General features: G+C 35.9%; 1 protein-coding gene across 8 annotated transcripts in view; it reads left to right on the top strand.

The window, feature by feature from the left end:
• CFAP70 (cilia and flagella associated protein 70) overlaps window positions 1-19,525 on the top strand; it is a 104,011-nt gene that overhangs the window by 78,953 nt on the left and 5,533 nt on the right. For all 8 annotated transcript variants that reach the window (XM_027597207.2, XM_027597205.2, XM_027597204.2 and 5 more), the window contains 8 exons: window positions 1,328-1,461; window positions 1,583-1,698; window positions 1,893-2,120; window positions 12,189-12,347; window positions 12,887-13,008; window positions 14,479-14,631; window positions 15,154-15,315; window positions 17,370-17,459. In XM_027597207.2, the coding sequence (XP_027453008.2) occupies window positions 1,328-1,461; window positions 1,583-1,698; window positions 1,893-2,120; window positions 12,189-12,347; window positions 12,887-13,008; window positions 14,479-14,631; window positions 15,154-15,315; window positions 17,370-17,459 (1,164 nt within the window). The remainder of the gene's footprint in view (window positions 1-1,327; window positions 1,462-1,582; window positions 1,699-1,892; window positions 2,121-12,188; window positions 12,348-12,886; window positions 13,009-14,478; window positions 14,632-15,153; window positions 15,316-17,369; window positions 17,460-19,525) is intronic.

The raw sequence follows: 19,525 nt of genomic DNA, 5'->3' as shown, positions 1-19,525 counted from the left end.
TTTCATTTTTTCCATATTCTCAATAATTCTTTTTTTTAAGATTTTATTTATTTATTTGACAGAGAGAGAGACAGCGAGAGCAGAAGCACAAGCAGCAGGAGTGGGAGAGGGAGAGCAGGCTTCCTGTGGGGCAGGGAGCCTGATGTGGGACTCGATCCCAGGACCCTGGGTTCATGACCTGAGCTGAAGGCAGACACTTAACCGACTGAGCTACCCAAGTGTCCCTCACTAATTCTTATTATTATACATCTTTTTAAAAATTATAGCCATTCTAAAGGGTGTAAAGGGGTATCTCATTGTGGTCTTATTTTGCATTTTTCTAATGACTGGTGATTTTGAACATCTTTTCACATTTATACTTTTTAAGTAGGAAAATATGTTCCAAATTCTAAATTAATTGACAGAGGAACATTTAGACTACAACAACTTCAAAACCTTAGTCTATATAAATATGTTCTGTCCTTTTGTGACTGGCTTATTTCACTTTGCTTGTGTCCTCAGGGTCCATCCATGTTGTAGCATGTGTCAGCATTTTCTTCCTTTTTAAGGCTGAATAATATTCCATTGTATGAATAGACCACATTTTGCTTATCCATTCATCTGTCAGTGGGCACTTGGGTTGCTTGTACTTTCTAGCTGTTATGAGTAATGCTTCTATGAACATTTTTTATTTTGTTGACGGTGGCTCTCCTAATGGGTGTGAGGTGGTATTTCACTGTGGTTTGATTCCCTGATGATTAGTGATGTTGAGCATCTTTTCCCATGCATTTTGGCCATTTGTAGATTTTGATAGAGATTGTATTGAATCTGTAAATTGCTTTGGGCAGTATTGACATTTTAATAATAATAAGTCTTTCAATCCATGTACATGAGATGTGTTTCCATTTGTTTATGTCATCTTTAATTTCTTTCAGCAATGTTTTGTAGTTTTCACTCATTATGAGATGCTTGTTTTACATATTTGTACTTAAACTTATATTTGCTATCTCAAGACTATGACAGAAATTATTATATGTGACTCTTTAAAATGAACTATACAATGAATCTAGGTTTCCACGTAATTAGAGGAGCTTCCGGTGACCATAACATCGACACTAAGAAGCAATGACTTAAAGATTTAATTTTAAAATTATTCCAATAAGTATTTATTCATATACTATGAGCCAGAATAGTGACTGTTCTAGACATTCAGAATTCAGTGGTAAATAAAAAAAAAAAATGACAGTTTCTACTTTCATACAACTTATAGTATTTATGGTGTTATATGTATAAAAATTATGACCTAGTGTTACAATAACCTTGGTCCTCCTGATGCTTCATGTGATAGAGGTTGGTCCGTGAGCCCCAGAACCTGGAACACTGGCTGGACTACGGTGCCTTCTGCCTCCTAACTGAGGACAACATCAAAGCACAGGAGTGTTTTCAGAAAGCCCTTTCCCTCAACCAGAATCATATCCAAAGGTATGGGTGGAAGGGAGTTGAAGAATGAGTGGGAGCAGATAAGCTTCTATATGAAATTGTCTTGGTTCCATGACTGTGACATGGGACCATGTTGTTAATCATGTTGGTGGTCTCTTCTCAGCTTGTTGCTGTGTGGTGTCCTGGCTGTCCTGATGGAGAACTATGAGCAGGCAGAAATTTTCTTTGAGGATGCTACTTGCTTGGAACCAACTAATGTTGTAGCCTGGACTTTACTTGGTATGGTATTTTCCTGCGATATGAATGTGTTTTCTTCCATTATAAGATTCTCCCTTTCTCTTTTCATTCTTTAATGACTCATCATATAGTTCTTAAACTTTGGTAAAAATATGGGAAATAGAAGTGAAATGTTGCAGTTCTTCAGTTTATAATGGTGGAAAACCAGTCACATTTATTGCAGCATCTTTCTTTAGGTTTGTACTATGAAATTCAAAACAATGATATTCGAATGGAAATGGCATTTCATGAAGGCTTCAAACAACTTCAGGCACGAATGCTTCAGGCACAAGTAATGAAGCAGAGGATCACTGGTATTGTGGAGTATGTTGAAGAAGGAGGGAAAGTAGAAGAATCCAGTTTAGGCCCTTGGGGAATCACTAATGGTTCCTCTGCAACAGCAATGAAGGTGGAAGCCCCAGCAGGTAGGACCAGGAAATGGAGATGATGAGTGGCTATTGGGAAAATTACTGGCCTTATGAATGGGACCTGGCACACAGTAGGTAGTAAATAATTGTCAAATGAGTCAGTAGATGGAATTTTAAGTTGTCCCAGGGATACCAGGAAAGACTCCTTCTAAATAATTCCTCATTCGGGGCGCCTGGGTGGCTCAGTTGGTTGGGCGACTGCCTTCGGCTCAGGTCATGATCCTGGAGTCCCGGGATCGGGTCCCGCATTGGGCTTCCTGTTCAGCGGGGAGTCTGCTTCTCCCTCTGACCCTCTTCCCTCTCGTGCTTTCTATCTCTCCTTCTCTCTCTATCTCAAATAAATAAATAAAATCTTTAAAAAAATATCTATTTAAAAAAATAATTCCTCATTCATATGATTGAAAGTCTGAAGCTTTTATTGTTGCTATTCAGGTTTTTGGGAATCTTAGAGAATTTACTGTTTCTGTATTCCCATAAAAGGGATATCATTGTAGCAGAGTAAATTTCTTTCATTTTCTCCTCACTTTCTTTTCCAACACTCTCAATCCCTCTCTTGTGATTCTTTTCCTTTTTTTTTTTATTAACATATAATGTATTGTTTCAGAGGTACAGGTCTGTGATTCATCAGTCTTGCACAATTCACATCACTCACCATAGCACATACCCTCCCCAATGTCCATCACCCAGCCACCCTATCCCTCCCACTCCCCTCCAGTCCAGTAACCCTCAGTTTGTTTCCTGAGATTAAGAGTCTCTGATGGTTGTCTCCCTCTCTGGTTTTGTCTTGTTTCATTTTTCCCTCCCTTCCCCTATGATCCTCTGTCTTGTTTCTCAAATTCCTCATATCAGTGAGATCATATGATACTTGTCTTTCTCTGATTGACTTATTTCGCTTAGCATAATACCCTCTAGTTCCATCCACGTCATTGCAAATGGCAAGATTTCATTTTTTTGATGGCTGAGTAATATTCCGTTGTATATATATATACCACATCTTCTTTATCCATTCATCTGTTGATGGACATCTGGGCTCTTTCCATAGTTTGGCTATTGTGGACATTGCTGCTATAAACATTGGGGTGCAGGTGCCCCTTTGGATCATTATATTTGTATCTTTGGGTTAAATACCTAGCAGTGCAATTGCCGGGTCATAGGGTAGCTCTATTTTCAACTTTTTGAAGGAACCTCCATACTGTTTTTTCCAGAGTGGCTGCACCAGCTTGCATTCCCACCAACAGTGTAAAAAGGTTCCCCTTTCTCTGCATCCTTCTCAACATCTGTTGTTTCCTGACTTAATTTTATATGCTTTTAATTTTCTAAATATATGGGGATTTTTCCGGGTATCTTTGTTTTTTTATTAAAGATTTTATTTATTTATTTGAGGGAGAGAAAGAAAGAGAGAGCACAAGCAGGGAGAGGAAGAGGCAGAGGCTGAGGGAAAAGCAGACTCCCCACGGAGCAGGGAGCCCGATGTGGGGCTCGATCCCAGGACCCTAGGATCATGACCTGAGCTGAAGGCAGATGCTTAACCCTCTGAGCCACCCAGGCACCCAAAGATATCTTTGTTTTTTATCTATAATTTAATTTCACTGTGGCTAGAAAACACACTTTGTATGATTTGAATCCTTTTAAATTTATTTTGGCTTGTTCTGTGGTCCAGCACGTGATCTATATTGATAAATGTTCCATATTCACTTGAAAAGATTGTGTATTCTGCTGCTGTTGAGTGTTCTGTAGAATTTTAGTTAGGTTGAATTAGTTGATTATATGTTCAACTCTCCTATATCCTTTGTAGTTTTATGTCTTTGAAGTTTTGTTTTAATTGTTCTTGCCTCAAGTCACATTTCTTCTAACTTTATAATCTTAGTTTTATGTTTATTTATGTTTATGTTTATTTGTTTGGATTCCATCCTTAAAAGTGATGCTAAGTGAGCATCCAGTTTTGTTTTTCTCCGTATAGGGATCTAGTTTTCTCAAAATTGTCTATTAAACAACTGTCTTTCTGTTTTAATTTAAGGTATATGTCTCCAAGCTTTTTATTCTGTCTTACTGGTCTGATCTTAAAACAATATTGTATTCTTTTTATTGCTGTGGTGTTGTAGTATGCCTTAATATCTGGTATACTAGGTTCTCCCATTTACTTGCCTTTTTATACCTGACTTACCTATTCATGGACCTTTATTTATCTATTTGGATTTTATAGTGTTTATCAAATACATAAACAATCCAGTTGAAATTTTTATTTGGACCCTACTGAACTTATAAATAATTTTAGGGATAATTAACATCTTTATGTTATTAAACCATTCTATCCAAGTATGTGGAAGGCCTTTCCATATCCTCAGATCATCTGTGTCCTTTATAAAAGTTTTCACATTTTTTTTCCAACGAGCCTCTGTTTAAGTAATTCATAAAAACTTTATAGATACCATTGCTACCATAAAGTATCTTATTTTAATTATATTTTCTCGTTGGCTATTGCTGGCATTTTTTTAGTGTATGCTATTGATTTTGACATTTTAGATTTCAGTGTATACTATTGTTTTTTAGGTTGAGTTTATATATGATAATCCTGTTTGACTTTTTTTGATTTAATAGATTGTTAATTCTATTGTTTTTTTCTAGAATATGATTATCATATCATCTGCCATTAACAGTAATGATAGGGTTACCTTTTCCCTCCCAATCATCATACTACTCATGTCTTCTTACTATCTCCAATAACATGTTATATATTAGTTGTCGTGGTCAACCGTGTCTTCTTTCCCTTCCTAATGGGAATGGATTTAAAATTTATCAATTAAATAAAAAATATTCTGTCTCACATTGAGGTCTTTCATCCATGAACAGACACTTCTCCAAAGAAGACATACAAGTGGTTAACAGACACATGAAAAAATGTTCATCACCAGGGAAATTCAAATCAAAACCACATTGAAATACCACCTTACACCAGTTAGAATGGCAAAAACTGACAAGGCAAGAAACAACAAATGTTGGAGAGGTTGTGGAGAAAGGGGAACCCTCTTTCACTGTTGGTGGGAATGCAAATTGGTACAGCCACTTTGAAAAACAGTGTGGAGGTTCCTCAAAAATTTAAAAATAGAGCTACCGTATGACCCAGCAATTGCACTCCTGGGTATTTACCCCAAAGACACAGATGTAGTGAAAAGAAGGGCCATATGCACCCCAATGTTCATAGCAGCAATGTCCGCAATAGCCAAATTGTGGAAAGAGCTGAGATGCCCTTCAACAGATGAATAGATAAAGAAGATGTTGTCCATATATACAATGGAATATTACTTAGACATCAGAAAGGATGAATACCCAACTTTTACATCAACATGGATGGGACTGGAGGAGATTATGCTAAGTGAAATAAGCAGAGAAAGTCAATTATCATATAGTTTCACTTATTTGTGGAACATAAGGAATAGCATGGAGGACATTAGGAGAAGGAAGGGAAAAATGAAGCAGGGGAAATCGGAGGGAGAGACGAACCATGAGAGACTATGGACTCTGAGAAACAAACTGAGGGTTTTTGAGGGGAGGAGTGTGGGGGGATGGGTTAGCCCGGTGATGGGTATTAAGGAGGGCACGTACTGCATGGAGCACTGGGTGTTATACTAAAACAATGAATCATGGATCACTACATCAAAAACTAGTGATGTATTGCACGGTGACTAACATAATGTTATAAAATAAAATTTAAAAAAATATTCTGTAAGCTTTTTCTAAAACACTTTTATAGAATTAAGGAGGATCCCTTCTGTTCCTAGTTTTCAAAGAATTTTTTCTTCATTCATAGGTGCTGGACTTTATCAAATTCTTTTTCTGCATCAGTTGAAAAAAATAAAATGATTTTGAACTACATTGATAGATTTCTTTTATATTGAACAATCCTTGCACTCAAGGGATAAATCCTACTTGATTATAAAGCATTAATTTTTAATATACCTTTGGATTTGAGTAGCCAAACTTTATTTTGGATCTTTGCATCTATGTTAATAAATGAAATAGCCTATAATGTTCTTTTGTCATCTAGTTTTATAATCAAGATTATTAGGCAGTTTTGTTCCTTTGCTATTCTTTATGAACTTATATATGATAGGAATTGATTTTGACTTGAAAGTTTGACAGAACTTAACCAATAAAACAACCAGGACCTGGGTTTTTGGCAGGAAAAAGTGTCTGACTACCATTTCATTTTCTTAATATTTATGTTCTTTATTTCTTATTTTGTTATTCATGGCATTTTATACTTTTTAGGAATTCATCAATTTCATCTGGGTTTTTTAATTTAAAAATTTTATATTAATCAGTTATTTTTAATAGAGTTCATTTTTAGAGGAGTTTTAGGTTCACAGCAACATTGAAAGGAAGGTTTAGAGAGTTTTCATATACCCCTGCTCCTACACATGTGTAGTCTCTCCTATTATTAACATTCCTGATGACATGATGAGAAGTATCTTATCATATGCTTATGTGCCATTTATAGATCTTTGATGACATATATATTAAGGTCTTTGGCCATTTTTTAATCAGGTTTTTGTTTCTTATTGTTGAGTTTTAAGAGTTTTTAGTATATTTTTGCTGAGATATAATTGACATATAATATTAGTTTCAGGTGTACAACATAATGACTCAACATCTGTATATATTGCAAAATGATCACCACAATAAGACTACTTAGCATTCATCACTTCACAGTTACAATTTTTTACTTTTGATGAGAACTTTTAAGATCTACTCTCTTAGCAATTTTCAAATATCTAATAGAGTATTATTTTTTCAAAGATTTTATTTATTTATTTGACAGAGAGAGAGAGTTAGTGAGAGCAGGAACACAAGTGGGGGAGTGGGAGAAGGGGAAGCAGGCTTCCCCCTGAGCAGGGAGCCAGATGCGGGGCTCGATCCCAGGACCCTGGGACCATGACCTGAGCTGAAGGCAGACGCTTAACGACTGAGCCACCCAGGCGCCCCTCCAATAGAGTATTATTAATTATAGTCACCATGATGTACATTACCTGATTTGTTTATTTTTTAACTGGAAGTTTGTAACTTTTGGCCATGTTCGCCCATTTCACCTACCCCTATTCCCTGTCTCTGGCAACCATGAATCTGTTCTTTGTATCTATACTTTCAAGGCTATTTTTTTGTTTTTGTTTTTGTTTATTTTATATTCCACATACAAGTGAGATCATATGGTATTTGTCTTTCTCTGTCTGACTTATTTCACTTAGCATAATGTCCTCATGGTCCATTCATGTTGTTACAAATGGCGATATTTTGTTCTTTTTTATGGCTGAATAATATTCCATTGTATATATGTACACCACATTTTCTTTATCCATTCATCCATTGATGGATACTTAGTTGGCTTTCATGTCTTGGCTTCTGTAAATAATGCTGCAATGAACATGGGAGTGTGCATATATCTTTTCAAGTTATTGTTTTCATTTCCTTTGAATAAATACCCAGAAGTGAAATTGCTGGATCATATGGGTATTTCTAGTTTTAATTTTTTGAGGAAACTCCATACTGTTTTCCATAGTGGCTGCATCAATTTAACATTCCCAACCACAATACACAGGGGTTCCCTTTTCTCCATATCCTCCCCAACACTTGTTATTTTTTGTCTTTTTTATGATAACCATTCTAGCAGGTGTGAGGTGATATCTCATTTTGGTTATGATAGGCATTTACCTGGTGATTAGTGATGTTGAGCATCTTTTCATGTGTCTGTTGACCATTTGTATGTCTTCTTTGGAGAAATGTCTATTCAGATCCTTGGCTCATTTTTAAAATCAGATTGTTTGCTTTTTTGCTACTGAGTTATACGAGTTCTTTATATATTTTGAATATTAACCCTTTATCAGATATATCATTTGCAAATATTTTCTCCCATTCAGTAGGTTGCCTTTTCATTTTTTTGTAGGTTTCTTCTGCTGTACAGAAACTTTTTAGTTTTGTATAGCCCCACTTGTTGATTTTTGCTTTTGTAACCTAACAATGTGTATCTTGATTATGGTAGTGTTTAATAGAATTTATAAATGGGATAAAATTGCTTAGGACTACACACACACATATACACAAATGTATATGAAAATTGGCAAAACCAGAATTAGGTGTTTAGTGCATTTAAGTTTTGTACCAATATCAGTTTCCTGGTTTTGATATTATACCATACTATAGTTGTATAAGATGTCACCATTTAACGGAAGTTGGTAAAGGGTACATGGGACTATATGCTCTATATTTGCAACCTCCTGTGCATCTATAATTATTTCAAAATAAAGAGTTAAAAAATCCTTACAAGTAGCAATTGAGAGCACTTATGTGGAGTCTCAAAATATAAAGCTCCATGTAAATTGAAGACAACAACAAGAACAACCTAAAAAAGGTAATATTCAAAACTTACCACTTCTTGGGGCGCCTGGGTGGCTCAGTCGTTAAGCATCTGCCTTCGGTTCAGGTCATGATCCCAGGGTCCTGGGATCGAGCCCCGCATCGGGCTCCCTGCTCAGCAGGAGGCCTGCTTCTCCCTCTCCTGCTCCCCCTGCTTGTGTTCCCTCTCTCGCCGTGTCTCTCTCTGTCAAATAAATAAATAAAACTTAAAAAAAAACCCACAACTTATCACATCTTTATTATTTTACTACATTTTATTATCATCTGTGCTGTTGAAGTTATTTATATATAATTGTATTCTTATGTAGAAATACTATGTAATGGTATGCTCTTGTGCATCTCTTCCTAACTTTGCATTCAGTGATGTAACATTGGTTGCTTGAAATCAGCTATGATAGGAGAATTTATATCATGGAAATCAGCAAACACTACAAACCAGTCTTCAGCATATCCAAAAATATCCATATCATTCAGTTTGAACTGAATGATAACACAACAAATCGAAATTTGTAAGATGAACTAAATTAGTTCCAAGAGGGAAATTTATAGCTTTAAATACCTCTATTAAAAAATAAGAAAGGTCTAAAATCAGTTATCTAAGATTCTACCTTAAGAAGCTAGAAAATAAATGAAATTAAACCCAAAGTAAGTAAAAGGAAAAAAATAATAAAGATCAGAATAGAAATTGATGAAATAGAAAGTAGACAAGAATAGAGAAAATTGAGACCAATAGCAGATTCCTTGAAAAGATCAATTAAATAGATGAATATGATTAGAAAAAAAAAGAGAAGATACATAATACCAATATCAGGAATGAAAGAGGGGACACCTCTGTAGATCTTATAGATATTAGAAAGATAATAAGGGAAATTACTAATAACTTAATGCCAACAAATTTGAATGTAATGTAAATACCTTGACAGACATACAAAGCTTAGTCAGGAAGAAAGAGAAAATCTGAATAGTCCTACTGTCATAAGGAAGTTAAATATGTAATTAAAAAAGAAAAGACAAAGAAACTCCAGGCCTACCCCATTCCTACCATAGATTCAGAAAATATAAGAGGGGTTACTTCCCACAGTTTGACCATAGTTATCACTGTGATATTCAAAACCAGACACAGCCATCCCAAGAAGAGTACATATCAATAGCCTTCATGAACCTAGACACAAAAGTTCTTAACAAATATTATTCCATAAAATTTAGCAATATATATAAAAAATAATATATCCAATTGAATTAAGTTTGTAAGCTTGGTCTTACATTTGAAAACCAATGCAATTTACCACTAGAATAGCTAAATTGTTTTAAAAATTGATAACACTAAGTTATGGCAAGGATGTAGAGTAGCTGGAATTCTCAAACATTTGTGGTGGGAGTGCCAAATGGCAACAGCCACTTGGAAAAACTGGCAGTTTAAAACTAGTTAAACACACATGTGCCAGCAATATCACTCCTAGCTATTTACCCAAGAGAAATGGAAGCATTGCAAAGATTTGTACACAAATATTCATAGCAGATTTATGTATAGCAGGCAGAAACTAGAAACAATCCAACTGGCTATCAATAGATAAAGGTATAATAAAATTTCTCTTATCTACACGATCAAAAACCACTCAACAATAAAAAAGAAACAAATTACTGATACATACAACATGGATGAATCTCAGAAACATTATGCTAAGTGAATAAGCCAGATGCAAAAGAGTACATATTATATGATTCCATTTAAATGAAATTCTAGAAAAGGCAAAACTAATCTGTATTGATAGAAAGCAGATTAATGGTTGCCTTGGGCTAGGAGTTGAGGATTAACTTCAAAGAACACAGGGGAGCTTTTTGGGATATTAGAAATCTTTTGTATCTTAATTGTGATGGTGATTACATAAATGTATACATTTGTTAAAATGCACTGAAGTATATACTTAAAAGGGAACATTTTATTATATGTAAATTATACCTCAGAGAAGTTGAATATTAATATTTTTCACTAAGATCATCACTTACTCCTCAATCATCAGTCTGAAGTATTTAACCACTCTCTCCTTCCTGAAATATATGTGGCATTGCCTCCTACATCTCCCAACAGTTTGGGTTTCCTTTGTTAGCTTCTCTTTCTTCTCTACTCATTAGAGATAATCATCTCCCAATAATATAGTCTTACTTTCTAAGAGCTCACCGGTGCTCACAGTTCCCATATTACTACTGATAACTCTCAAATTTCCATATTTAGTCCTGACATCCCTCCAGAACCCAGGAGCTGGATTTTTCTACTAGTAAACTCAACTCCTTATCTCCCAAATTGACTCTACATTGCTATATTAAGCACCCAAGCTCATGATCTCAAAGTCATCCCTGCTTCCTCTTCCTTTCTAGATTGAACTTCCCCCATCCCTATATCAGGTTAATTCTCAAGACTATCTGGTTCTCTTTCAAAATACTCCTTGCATCTTCCCTTTAAACTTCCACTACTCTTCATTACCATATATCCAGATTGTTGTAACACCCTTATTACAAACCTCTTTGTAGTACCTTTGTACTTTTTTCTCCTTGCTACATAGCACTGCTAGAGTAATCTTCATAAGATATCACTTTCATTTTCTAATTTTTCTGTTCAAAACTCTTCATTGTTTTCTCCTTTTGTCTACAGAAGAAAAATCCTAGCATTAAAATGTCAGTACAGCCTAGCTCCAACCAGTCTTTCCCTTAATTTTCTCTATGTAATCCTCAATACCCATTAAAATAATTAACTCACTACTTCTGTGCTTTTTCCAATAGCATGCTCTAAGCCTTAAATGCCCCTCCCCCTCTACCTATCCAACTTCTAGCCATTTTTCAAAGCCATGTCTTTTGCTCTAGCTGAGGGTGACCTCTTCTGATTGGGAGCCAACTGGTACTGTTCATTTCCTGCCTGGCATTGCTTTTTATTTTTATTCATCAAACATTTATTTATTTGAGAGGCAGCAAGACATGTTCAAGAGCTTCAGCAAATTATTTAACTTCTCTATGATTCACTTTGTTTAAAGGACCATAGCGAATGTTGTGAAAAATAAATGAAATTATACATTAAGGTTTTTAGTACAGCTTTTAGTACAATTCCTGGCATATAGTCATGCTCAAATATAGCTACTTAAAATGATGATGATGGTGATTTTTGAACACTAAGATGAACAGAATTCCTGTCCTTCAAAAGTTTTAATTTAATCTAAAAATATATTAACCTTCTCATTTGGATTCGTGACATTCTGGGTTTAGCAAATAACTTTTATAATAGGTATTTGTTTGACATCGTTATGACTTAGGCTCACAGCGGGGTTAGACCCAGGGGTCATAGCTGTAGCAGCTGTGATGTCGGTTTAGCTTGTACTCTTTAAATTATTCAGAAATATAAAAAGTCTGGGGCACCTGGCTGGCTCAGTCAGTGGAGCATGTGACTCTTGATTTCAGGGTCATAAGTTCAAGCCCCATATTGGATTACTTAAAAATAAAATCTTTAAAAAATATATTAAAAGTCTATAAACAAGTCTGTCCATGCAGTATTTAGGAAATATGTTTCTTATGCTTTGGAAATAATTGTATTTTATCTCCTGTAATAACCTTTTAATATCCAATGTAGGAAGGGTCCTTTTTTTCCTCATTAAAGTTTAATCAATTTAGGACCAGGAGCTCCATCATCCATTCTAGATGACTTTCTTGAAGAATCTTCCAAACTGCAGTCTGACTCACGAGAACACATTTTACCCACACAATCTCAGGATCCAGCTGTCACCCAAAAACCATCCAATATACTTCTCAAGGAGATACCAGTGAAAAAAGGTACTTAGGAATAAAGATTTCCACTTGAAAGAAGGGCATAAACAAACTAGACAAGGATGAAAACTCTTATGATTACCAAAATGGCAATCTTAACTTGTTTGAAGTTGATTAGTTTGTCATATTGCCTAAGTTCCTTCATATGAGGCTAGGCTCTGATAATCCTAACTCAGTTGTGCAACCCTTTCAATAAGCAAGGATTTATATTTAGCTCAGAGAAGTGGCTAACTATAGACTTACAATTTTCTAACAATGATTCTTCATTTTTAGAATATCTACAGGTTGTGTTTCACATTCAGGAACCATTTCATTTGGTTGTAACTTGCATTTGGAACCAGCAGTAGACTAACCTTGAGAACTTTTGAGATCTTTGGGGACCATTGCTATAAAGGAATCTATTGCTTTTCAGATTATAACCTCTCTCATATATTAGATTAGAATACTCTCCTTGCTCATTGGTAGTAATGTAGCTCACTGTCTGAGCTTCTGACATTTTTTTCCTTTAAATCTAATCATCTATTCTTTTAATATAATGTTTTCAGAAACATCAAAATGTCAAGATTCATCAACCTTTTTGCATCCTAGCCCTCATGGTGTTTCCAAAACTCCTGCCACCATCTTCATGGAGACTATACATTTCTTGATGAAAGTCAATGCTGTTCAGGTCAGAATATTTGGAAAAGGGCAAGTAGATGGAAAGATTTTAGCGAACTGCTTATTCAGTCCATAGTGGTATCTTTCCAAGCTTTAATATGTATGATGCAGAAATCAAATATGCTTTTGAGAGCACACTATAGGTCTAATGGTGTGAACATCCAAATGTGAACCACTCTCTACAGAGAGCATCAGAACACCTCACTGCAAACTGTTCCCTCAGAATACCAGCAGAGCAAAATTGAACTCTAAAGGCTTATGTAGCCTGATGTCACTTTATTATCAGAACTCATATTATGTGAGTGTTGGGGGTTCACAGGCACCTAATCATATCTTTCTTCCTTTCTAGGTTGTAAACAATTAGATACATGGTGCTATGTGGGGAATAAAAATATTAAATTTTTTTTATTTGTATAACTGGGCTAGAGATGTGGTTAGCCTCGGATTTGACTTGCCCATACAGTCACAGGTAGAACTACTGGAGAATTTTCCCTCCTGCCAGAGAAGAAGAGCATCCTGTGAGGTCTACCTACCACATGGGAAACAAGAAATATATCCATGAAGCAAGCAGTAGGAGAGAGGGCAAGATCCAGGAACCAGGAGAGTTGGCCCTGATCCTGCAGAGTGCATGTTCCACTTGAGGGTGGCAAGCTCAAGAAAGGGCAAGAATTATGACCTGGCTAGGAGTGGGCCACATTAAATAGGAACTTTTAACACATTAACCTTTCCCAATAGAGAAACATTTCTGTCTCCTGGATTAAATAAATCACTATCCCCACCTCCTCATGCAAAGAGCCAGAAATGTAGGTAGAGGGAACAGCTCCAGAATCTCCTTCCACTATTTTTCTAAGAAGATATATGTTAGTGGGAGTTTCTATAGTATAGGCTAAGATGGGAATGGAGGGAGAAGAAAAGTAGGGCTTACCCCTTTGCTTAGCAAGTACATCTGACTTTGTTAAATTTGCAAGCCTTATATAGCATTAAAAACGAAGAGTAGCCCAAAGTGTAAAACTGGAGAACATAGATGAGAGTTTGTCAGAAACAAGAGTTTCTAAGATCCCGAGTCTAGAATTTCAGAAAGGGAAGTTTTGCCTCACTAAGTTTCCTCAATAATTACACCTGCCTGAATATGTTACCTCTTGTGTCAATAGTGGTTGATGAAATGCTTTTGTCTGCTGCATAACAAATACATGCAAAAACTCATCTAGTATGCTGACCAGCAAGACGAGAATTGTGCAGTACTGCAGATTTTTCACTTGGAAATGTCTACATTTGGTGACTAGGTGAATAGCTGGTAATGGAACCATGATGTGCTGAATCTTCATAATTCACCTCTAACCTTTTGAAGTTGATATCATTTCATTCTATGATATGTTTCTTATTCATTATTATCAGGGACATAATATTCAACTGCAAGAGCTATGGAACTGACACAATGCAGCTATTTATATATTCCTTATAATCTGGTTTTTCCTCGTAGTATGTGCACAGAGTGCTTGCACATGAGCTGTTATGCCCTCAAGGAGGCCCCAGCTGCGAGTATTACTTGGTACTGGCCCAGACACACCTACTCAAGAAGGACTTTGCCAAGGCAGAGGAATACCTTCAACATGCAGCCCAGATGGACTACCTGGTAATAACTTTTGCTAGAACCTCTTGAGTATAGTTTGGAGGAGGGGCAGGCAGGCTTTCTTAAAGGTTGTGATGCCATATCACAGGTAGATTTCTGGTTACTGGAGGTGGAGGTTATCAACTTTTAGTAAACTCATCTATTTCCTTCCATCTGTTTTTCTCAAGCAGTTATGAGTTTTACAAAGAGCAGAGAAAAAGATAAGGCTAGCTCTTTAGCAGATAATTGATTTATTTCAAATTTTCTGGACTTCTTCTATTTTCTCATTGTGAACATTCTCTTGGTTATGTTTGAATATTCTTCTTAATATTTACCCCAAAGACAAAATATTTTTGAAAAATGCAAGAAAGAAATGAGGAAGCAGACCTAGAAAAATACCAGTGCAACTGAATGGCCCTCTTTCTAATTGAGTGCTATTAGAAAAAGAAGAAGGACTTAGTCTAATTTTAAATGTTAAATAAAGATCATTAGTGGACTTTTAAATACCACCTCATCCCAGGTACTACTTGTTCTTTACTTTCTCAGAACCCTAATGTCTGGGGCGTGAAGGGCCATCTCTATTTTCTAAGTGGAAATCATGCTGAGGCCAAGGCATGCTATGAGCGAACCATTAGTTTTGTAGCGGATGCTTCTGAGATGCACTTCATCTTCCTGCGACTGGGGCACATCTATCTGGAAGAGAAAGAGGTGAGGGACAGAGGATGGAGAGTAACCATGTAAATAAATCAGGCCATGGTCTGAGACCTGAATACAGTTCAAACATTAACATCCATCACACAGTAATATGATATTGATACATATTACATACAATATTGATACATACATACAATACATACATATTACAGTAACAGTAATATGATATTGATACTTTTAAATTCCAAAGATAAAGTGATTTGACCAACACTAGATAAACTAGTAATTAATAGAAGCAGGATTCAAACCCAGGCAGTCTAATATTGGAGTCTGTGGTTTTAATCATTATGATACTAAAAAGTTGTGTAGAACTGATTAAATGTTATTGTAGTTAATATTTAAGCTAACTTTCTTTTATTAGCAGTAGTAGAAACATTCTTACTTGACTTAACTAATGGAAAATGTCAAAAGAACTTCTTCAAACTTCTTCCTCAACATAAAGGTTTATATTTAATCCAGCTAAGGCTAACCCCATTCCACAAGGAGCTCTAACCTGACTCTTCAGCAATTACTCTCCATATTTTAGGAATTACCCTAAGACCTTCTAAAAGAAACTTTCTGTTATGGAAAATTTCAAATACATACAAAGTATAGGCACCTGGGTAGCTCAATTGGTTAAGCATCCAACTCTCCACCTCAGCTCAGGTCTTGATCTCAGGGTTGTGAGTTCAACCCCTGCACTGGGCTCCATGCTGGGCATGGAACCTACTTAAAAAACAAAAACAAAAAGAAAAAGAACCCCAGATACATACAAAGTAAACAGAATAGTAGAAATGAACCAACATGGACCCATCATCCTACATCAACAATTATCAACATTCACCCTTTTACTTTGTGCTTTTGTTTTGACTTCATTCCATTTCTACCCCCAGAATACCCAGTTATCTTTCTATTTAAAATAAAGGGATGCGTGGTGGCTCAGTCAGTTAAGTTTCTGCCTTCAGCTCAGGTCATGATGCCAGGGTCCTGGGATAGAGTCCTGCATTGGACTCCTTGCTCAGTGTGGAGTCTGCTTCTCCCTCTCCCTCTACCTGCCGCTCCCCCTGTTTGTGCCCCCTCTCTCTCTCTCTGACAAATAAATAAATAAAATCTTTATAAAATAAAACAACAGCAGCAACAAGAAGTTGCATTGCCTTATAATTAAATATGAAGGCCCATAGGCTTAAGAGCGAAAAATCACTATGCCATTGCAGTGAAGTAAATAAGTTTTCTTTCTGACATCATTGCAAGCTGCATCTGAACCAAGCTTCTGACTTACATAGTCACTGGGCAGGCAATTTCACTAGGCAAGCAATTCTTAGCCTATTTGCTGAGTTAAATCTCTCATATTGGAGATGCAATATAAGAAGTGGTCTAATTCTTTTGGAAGTTTGTTTTTTGAGTTTTTCTGAATGTTTCCTGTATTACTCAGCACTAAAAAGAGATAGATTAGCAAACCATGAAGAAACATAAAGGAAGCTTAAATACATATTATTAAGTCAATGTAGCCAATCTGAGAAGGCTACATACTGTATGATTCCAACTGTATGACACTCTGGAAAAGGCATAACTATGGAGACAGTAAAGAGATCAGTGGTTTTGAGGGGTTGGGGAAGGGAAGTGATGAATAGATGGAGCACAGAGGATTTTTAGGGCAGTGAAAATTCTCTAATAATGGATACATGTCATTATACATTTGTCCAAACCTATAGAATGTATAATACCAAATATGACCATGGACTTTAGGTAATGATGATGTATCAATGTAGTTTCATCAGTTGTCACAAAGGTACCACTCTGAGGGGGGATGTTGATAATGGGAGAGAGTAAGCATGTGTGGCAGCAAGGGGTATATGAGAAATTGCTGTACTTTCCTCTCAATTTTGCTGTGAACCTAAAACTGCTCTAAAAAAACCTTGTGCCTTAAAAAAAAAAACAACAACAGTTTAAGGGCTCATTTTACTTAGATTGGTCTTGAGTACAACTACAGAAGCCCCATGACTATCCTAGCAATATAGCATTTGAAACTTCCAGAAGAACAATAGCTTAGTGGTGCTTTCTTTCTACAGTACGAAAAGGCAAAGAAAACCTACCTGCAAGCCTGTAAGAGATCGCCTACATGCCTTACCTGGCTAGGACTGGGAATATCCTGTTATCGGGTAAGAGGATGAAGGCTCAAGACAAGGCCTGTGAATAGAGCTGACCTTGATTCCTTAGTCTTCCAAGCATCCTGGGAGTTTGTAATGATGGTGGAAAAAATTACTTTTCAAAGGTGTTCAGTAAACTAAACAGTCAATCTGTACTATAAAAATAAAACATTCTCTAAAAATCCCACAAAAACCTGAACCAGGAAGCTATATAATAAAAATACTTCATGTTATTTGATACAGAAGCTCATAATTTTATGATGTTATCTATAAGGAAAAAGTGATATGATAAATGAAGAATCTACTCAATTAAAGAAATTGACTGATGCTTATTATGCTCTGTGGCCCTTCTGTTTTCAGGAGGAGCTGCTATAGCTTCTGGGAGATCTTTTGCTCCCCACCCCTAAAAACTCTCTAGCCACCCTTTCCTCCTTTCTTACAGTCTTTGAAAGAGGTATGCAATGTGTTGTTCGTGTCCAGTTTCTTCAATGTATTCTTGATGCTAACACTCTAATTTTCTCCTAATACCTTACTCTCTTATTTTTGTCTTTTTCTTTGATTTACATTTTTAACCTTTCAGGTCTTTCCCCATTCTTTCCCCCTTCTTATTAAACAACAGTGGTAACAACCAAATGAGTTGCCTGTGTTCCCTGTCTCCTCTTCCTTATTGCTGTTTTTTTTTTTTTAACCGTAAAGGTGATATATGTTCATTATAGAAAATTTGGAAGATAAAAATGTAAAGAAAACATAAAAGTATCCATAATCCAACCACTCAGTGATAATCACTGTTAACATTTGAAATGCATTTTCCTCCAGTCTTTTTCATAAATATATGAAAGCAATTTTAATGTATCAAACTGTAAATAATATATTTACTGCTTTTTAATCTTTTTTCTACTTAAACAGTATAGCATTGATATCTTCTCGCATCACCAAATAGTCTAAAACATGATTTCTGATGACTTCATTGTGTTCCCTGGTTTGGATGTGTAAGTGAAATGACCATGTAATACTTCATACTAACCAGGACACTTCAGAGAATGGAAAGGGTGCTATTTATAATTACACTGGGACACAGGGACTGCCCCAGGCCAACTGGGACATATGATCATTTATACATAAGCTATGTGCTTCCCTGTTCCACCTTCCCAGAAAGAATATAAAACATTTATAGCTGTTAGAAAACTGACAGCACTGTCAAAAGTACAAGAAACTAGCTATACAGACTATTCAACATAAGTCATGCTTCTCTTTCTTTGAATAGCATAAACAATATTTTCATTGAGATAGAAACTAAAACAAAATAGCATAAACAATATTTTCATTGATATAGAAACTAAAACAAAACAAAACAAAAACTGTGAGTTAAGCCTGACCACTAAGATGTCCAAGTAACCCCTGTTCCCCATCAATATTTTAGTCATACTATACCTATGGATATACCATAATTATTTGACCAATCTCTCTTATTGGGCATGTTGTTAGTTTCTACAGTTATACTACTATAGATGAACCTGAGATAAACATTCCTGGACATAAATCTCTGTGCTTAATTATTTTTATTTCCTTAGGATACATCCTTAAAGAATGTAGAAAAATTTAAAAGTCTTTAAATTATAGTGTCAGTTTGCCTTCTAGAAAGGGTGTATACTGATTTATACTCTGCCAGGAAGTATGAGAGCACATTTCACTGTTACCTTATCAACAGTGGGCATTATCATTTGCCAACTTGATAGGTATCTTAATTTGCATTTTCATCACTAATGAGGTTGAAATATGTGATACACATATCTCTTTACTTGTGAATTATCTGCTCATACCTTTTCACTTCGTTGCTATCAGGCTTACTACTTTACCACTTTACCCTTACCACCTTACTGACACTTCTGACAGAAGTTCCCTTAACATCCTAATCGCTAAATGCCATAGACACTTAGATGAATTTCTGGCTCTTAACCCTGTTAACTACTTTCTTCCTGAAGCCCTCTCCTCCCTTGACTTACACAATACTTCATTCACATCCTTCCAGTTCTATGCCTTCTTCTCTGGTACCTCTTTCTCAGCCTTTTTTGCTGGCT

The sequence above is a fragment of the Zalophus californianus genome, chromosome 15, assembly GCF_009762305.2.
Source record: "Zalophus californianus isolate mZalCal1 chromosome 15, mZalCal1.pri.v2, whole genome shotgun sequence".
NCBI classification, from domain to species: domain Eukaryota; kingdom Metazoa; phylum Chordata; class Mammalia; order Carnivora; family Otariidae; genus Zalophus; species Zalophus californianus.
The sequence above is the reverse complement of the archived record's forward strand: the minus strand, read 5'-3'. Positions and strand labels throughout refer to the sequence as shown.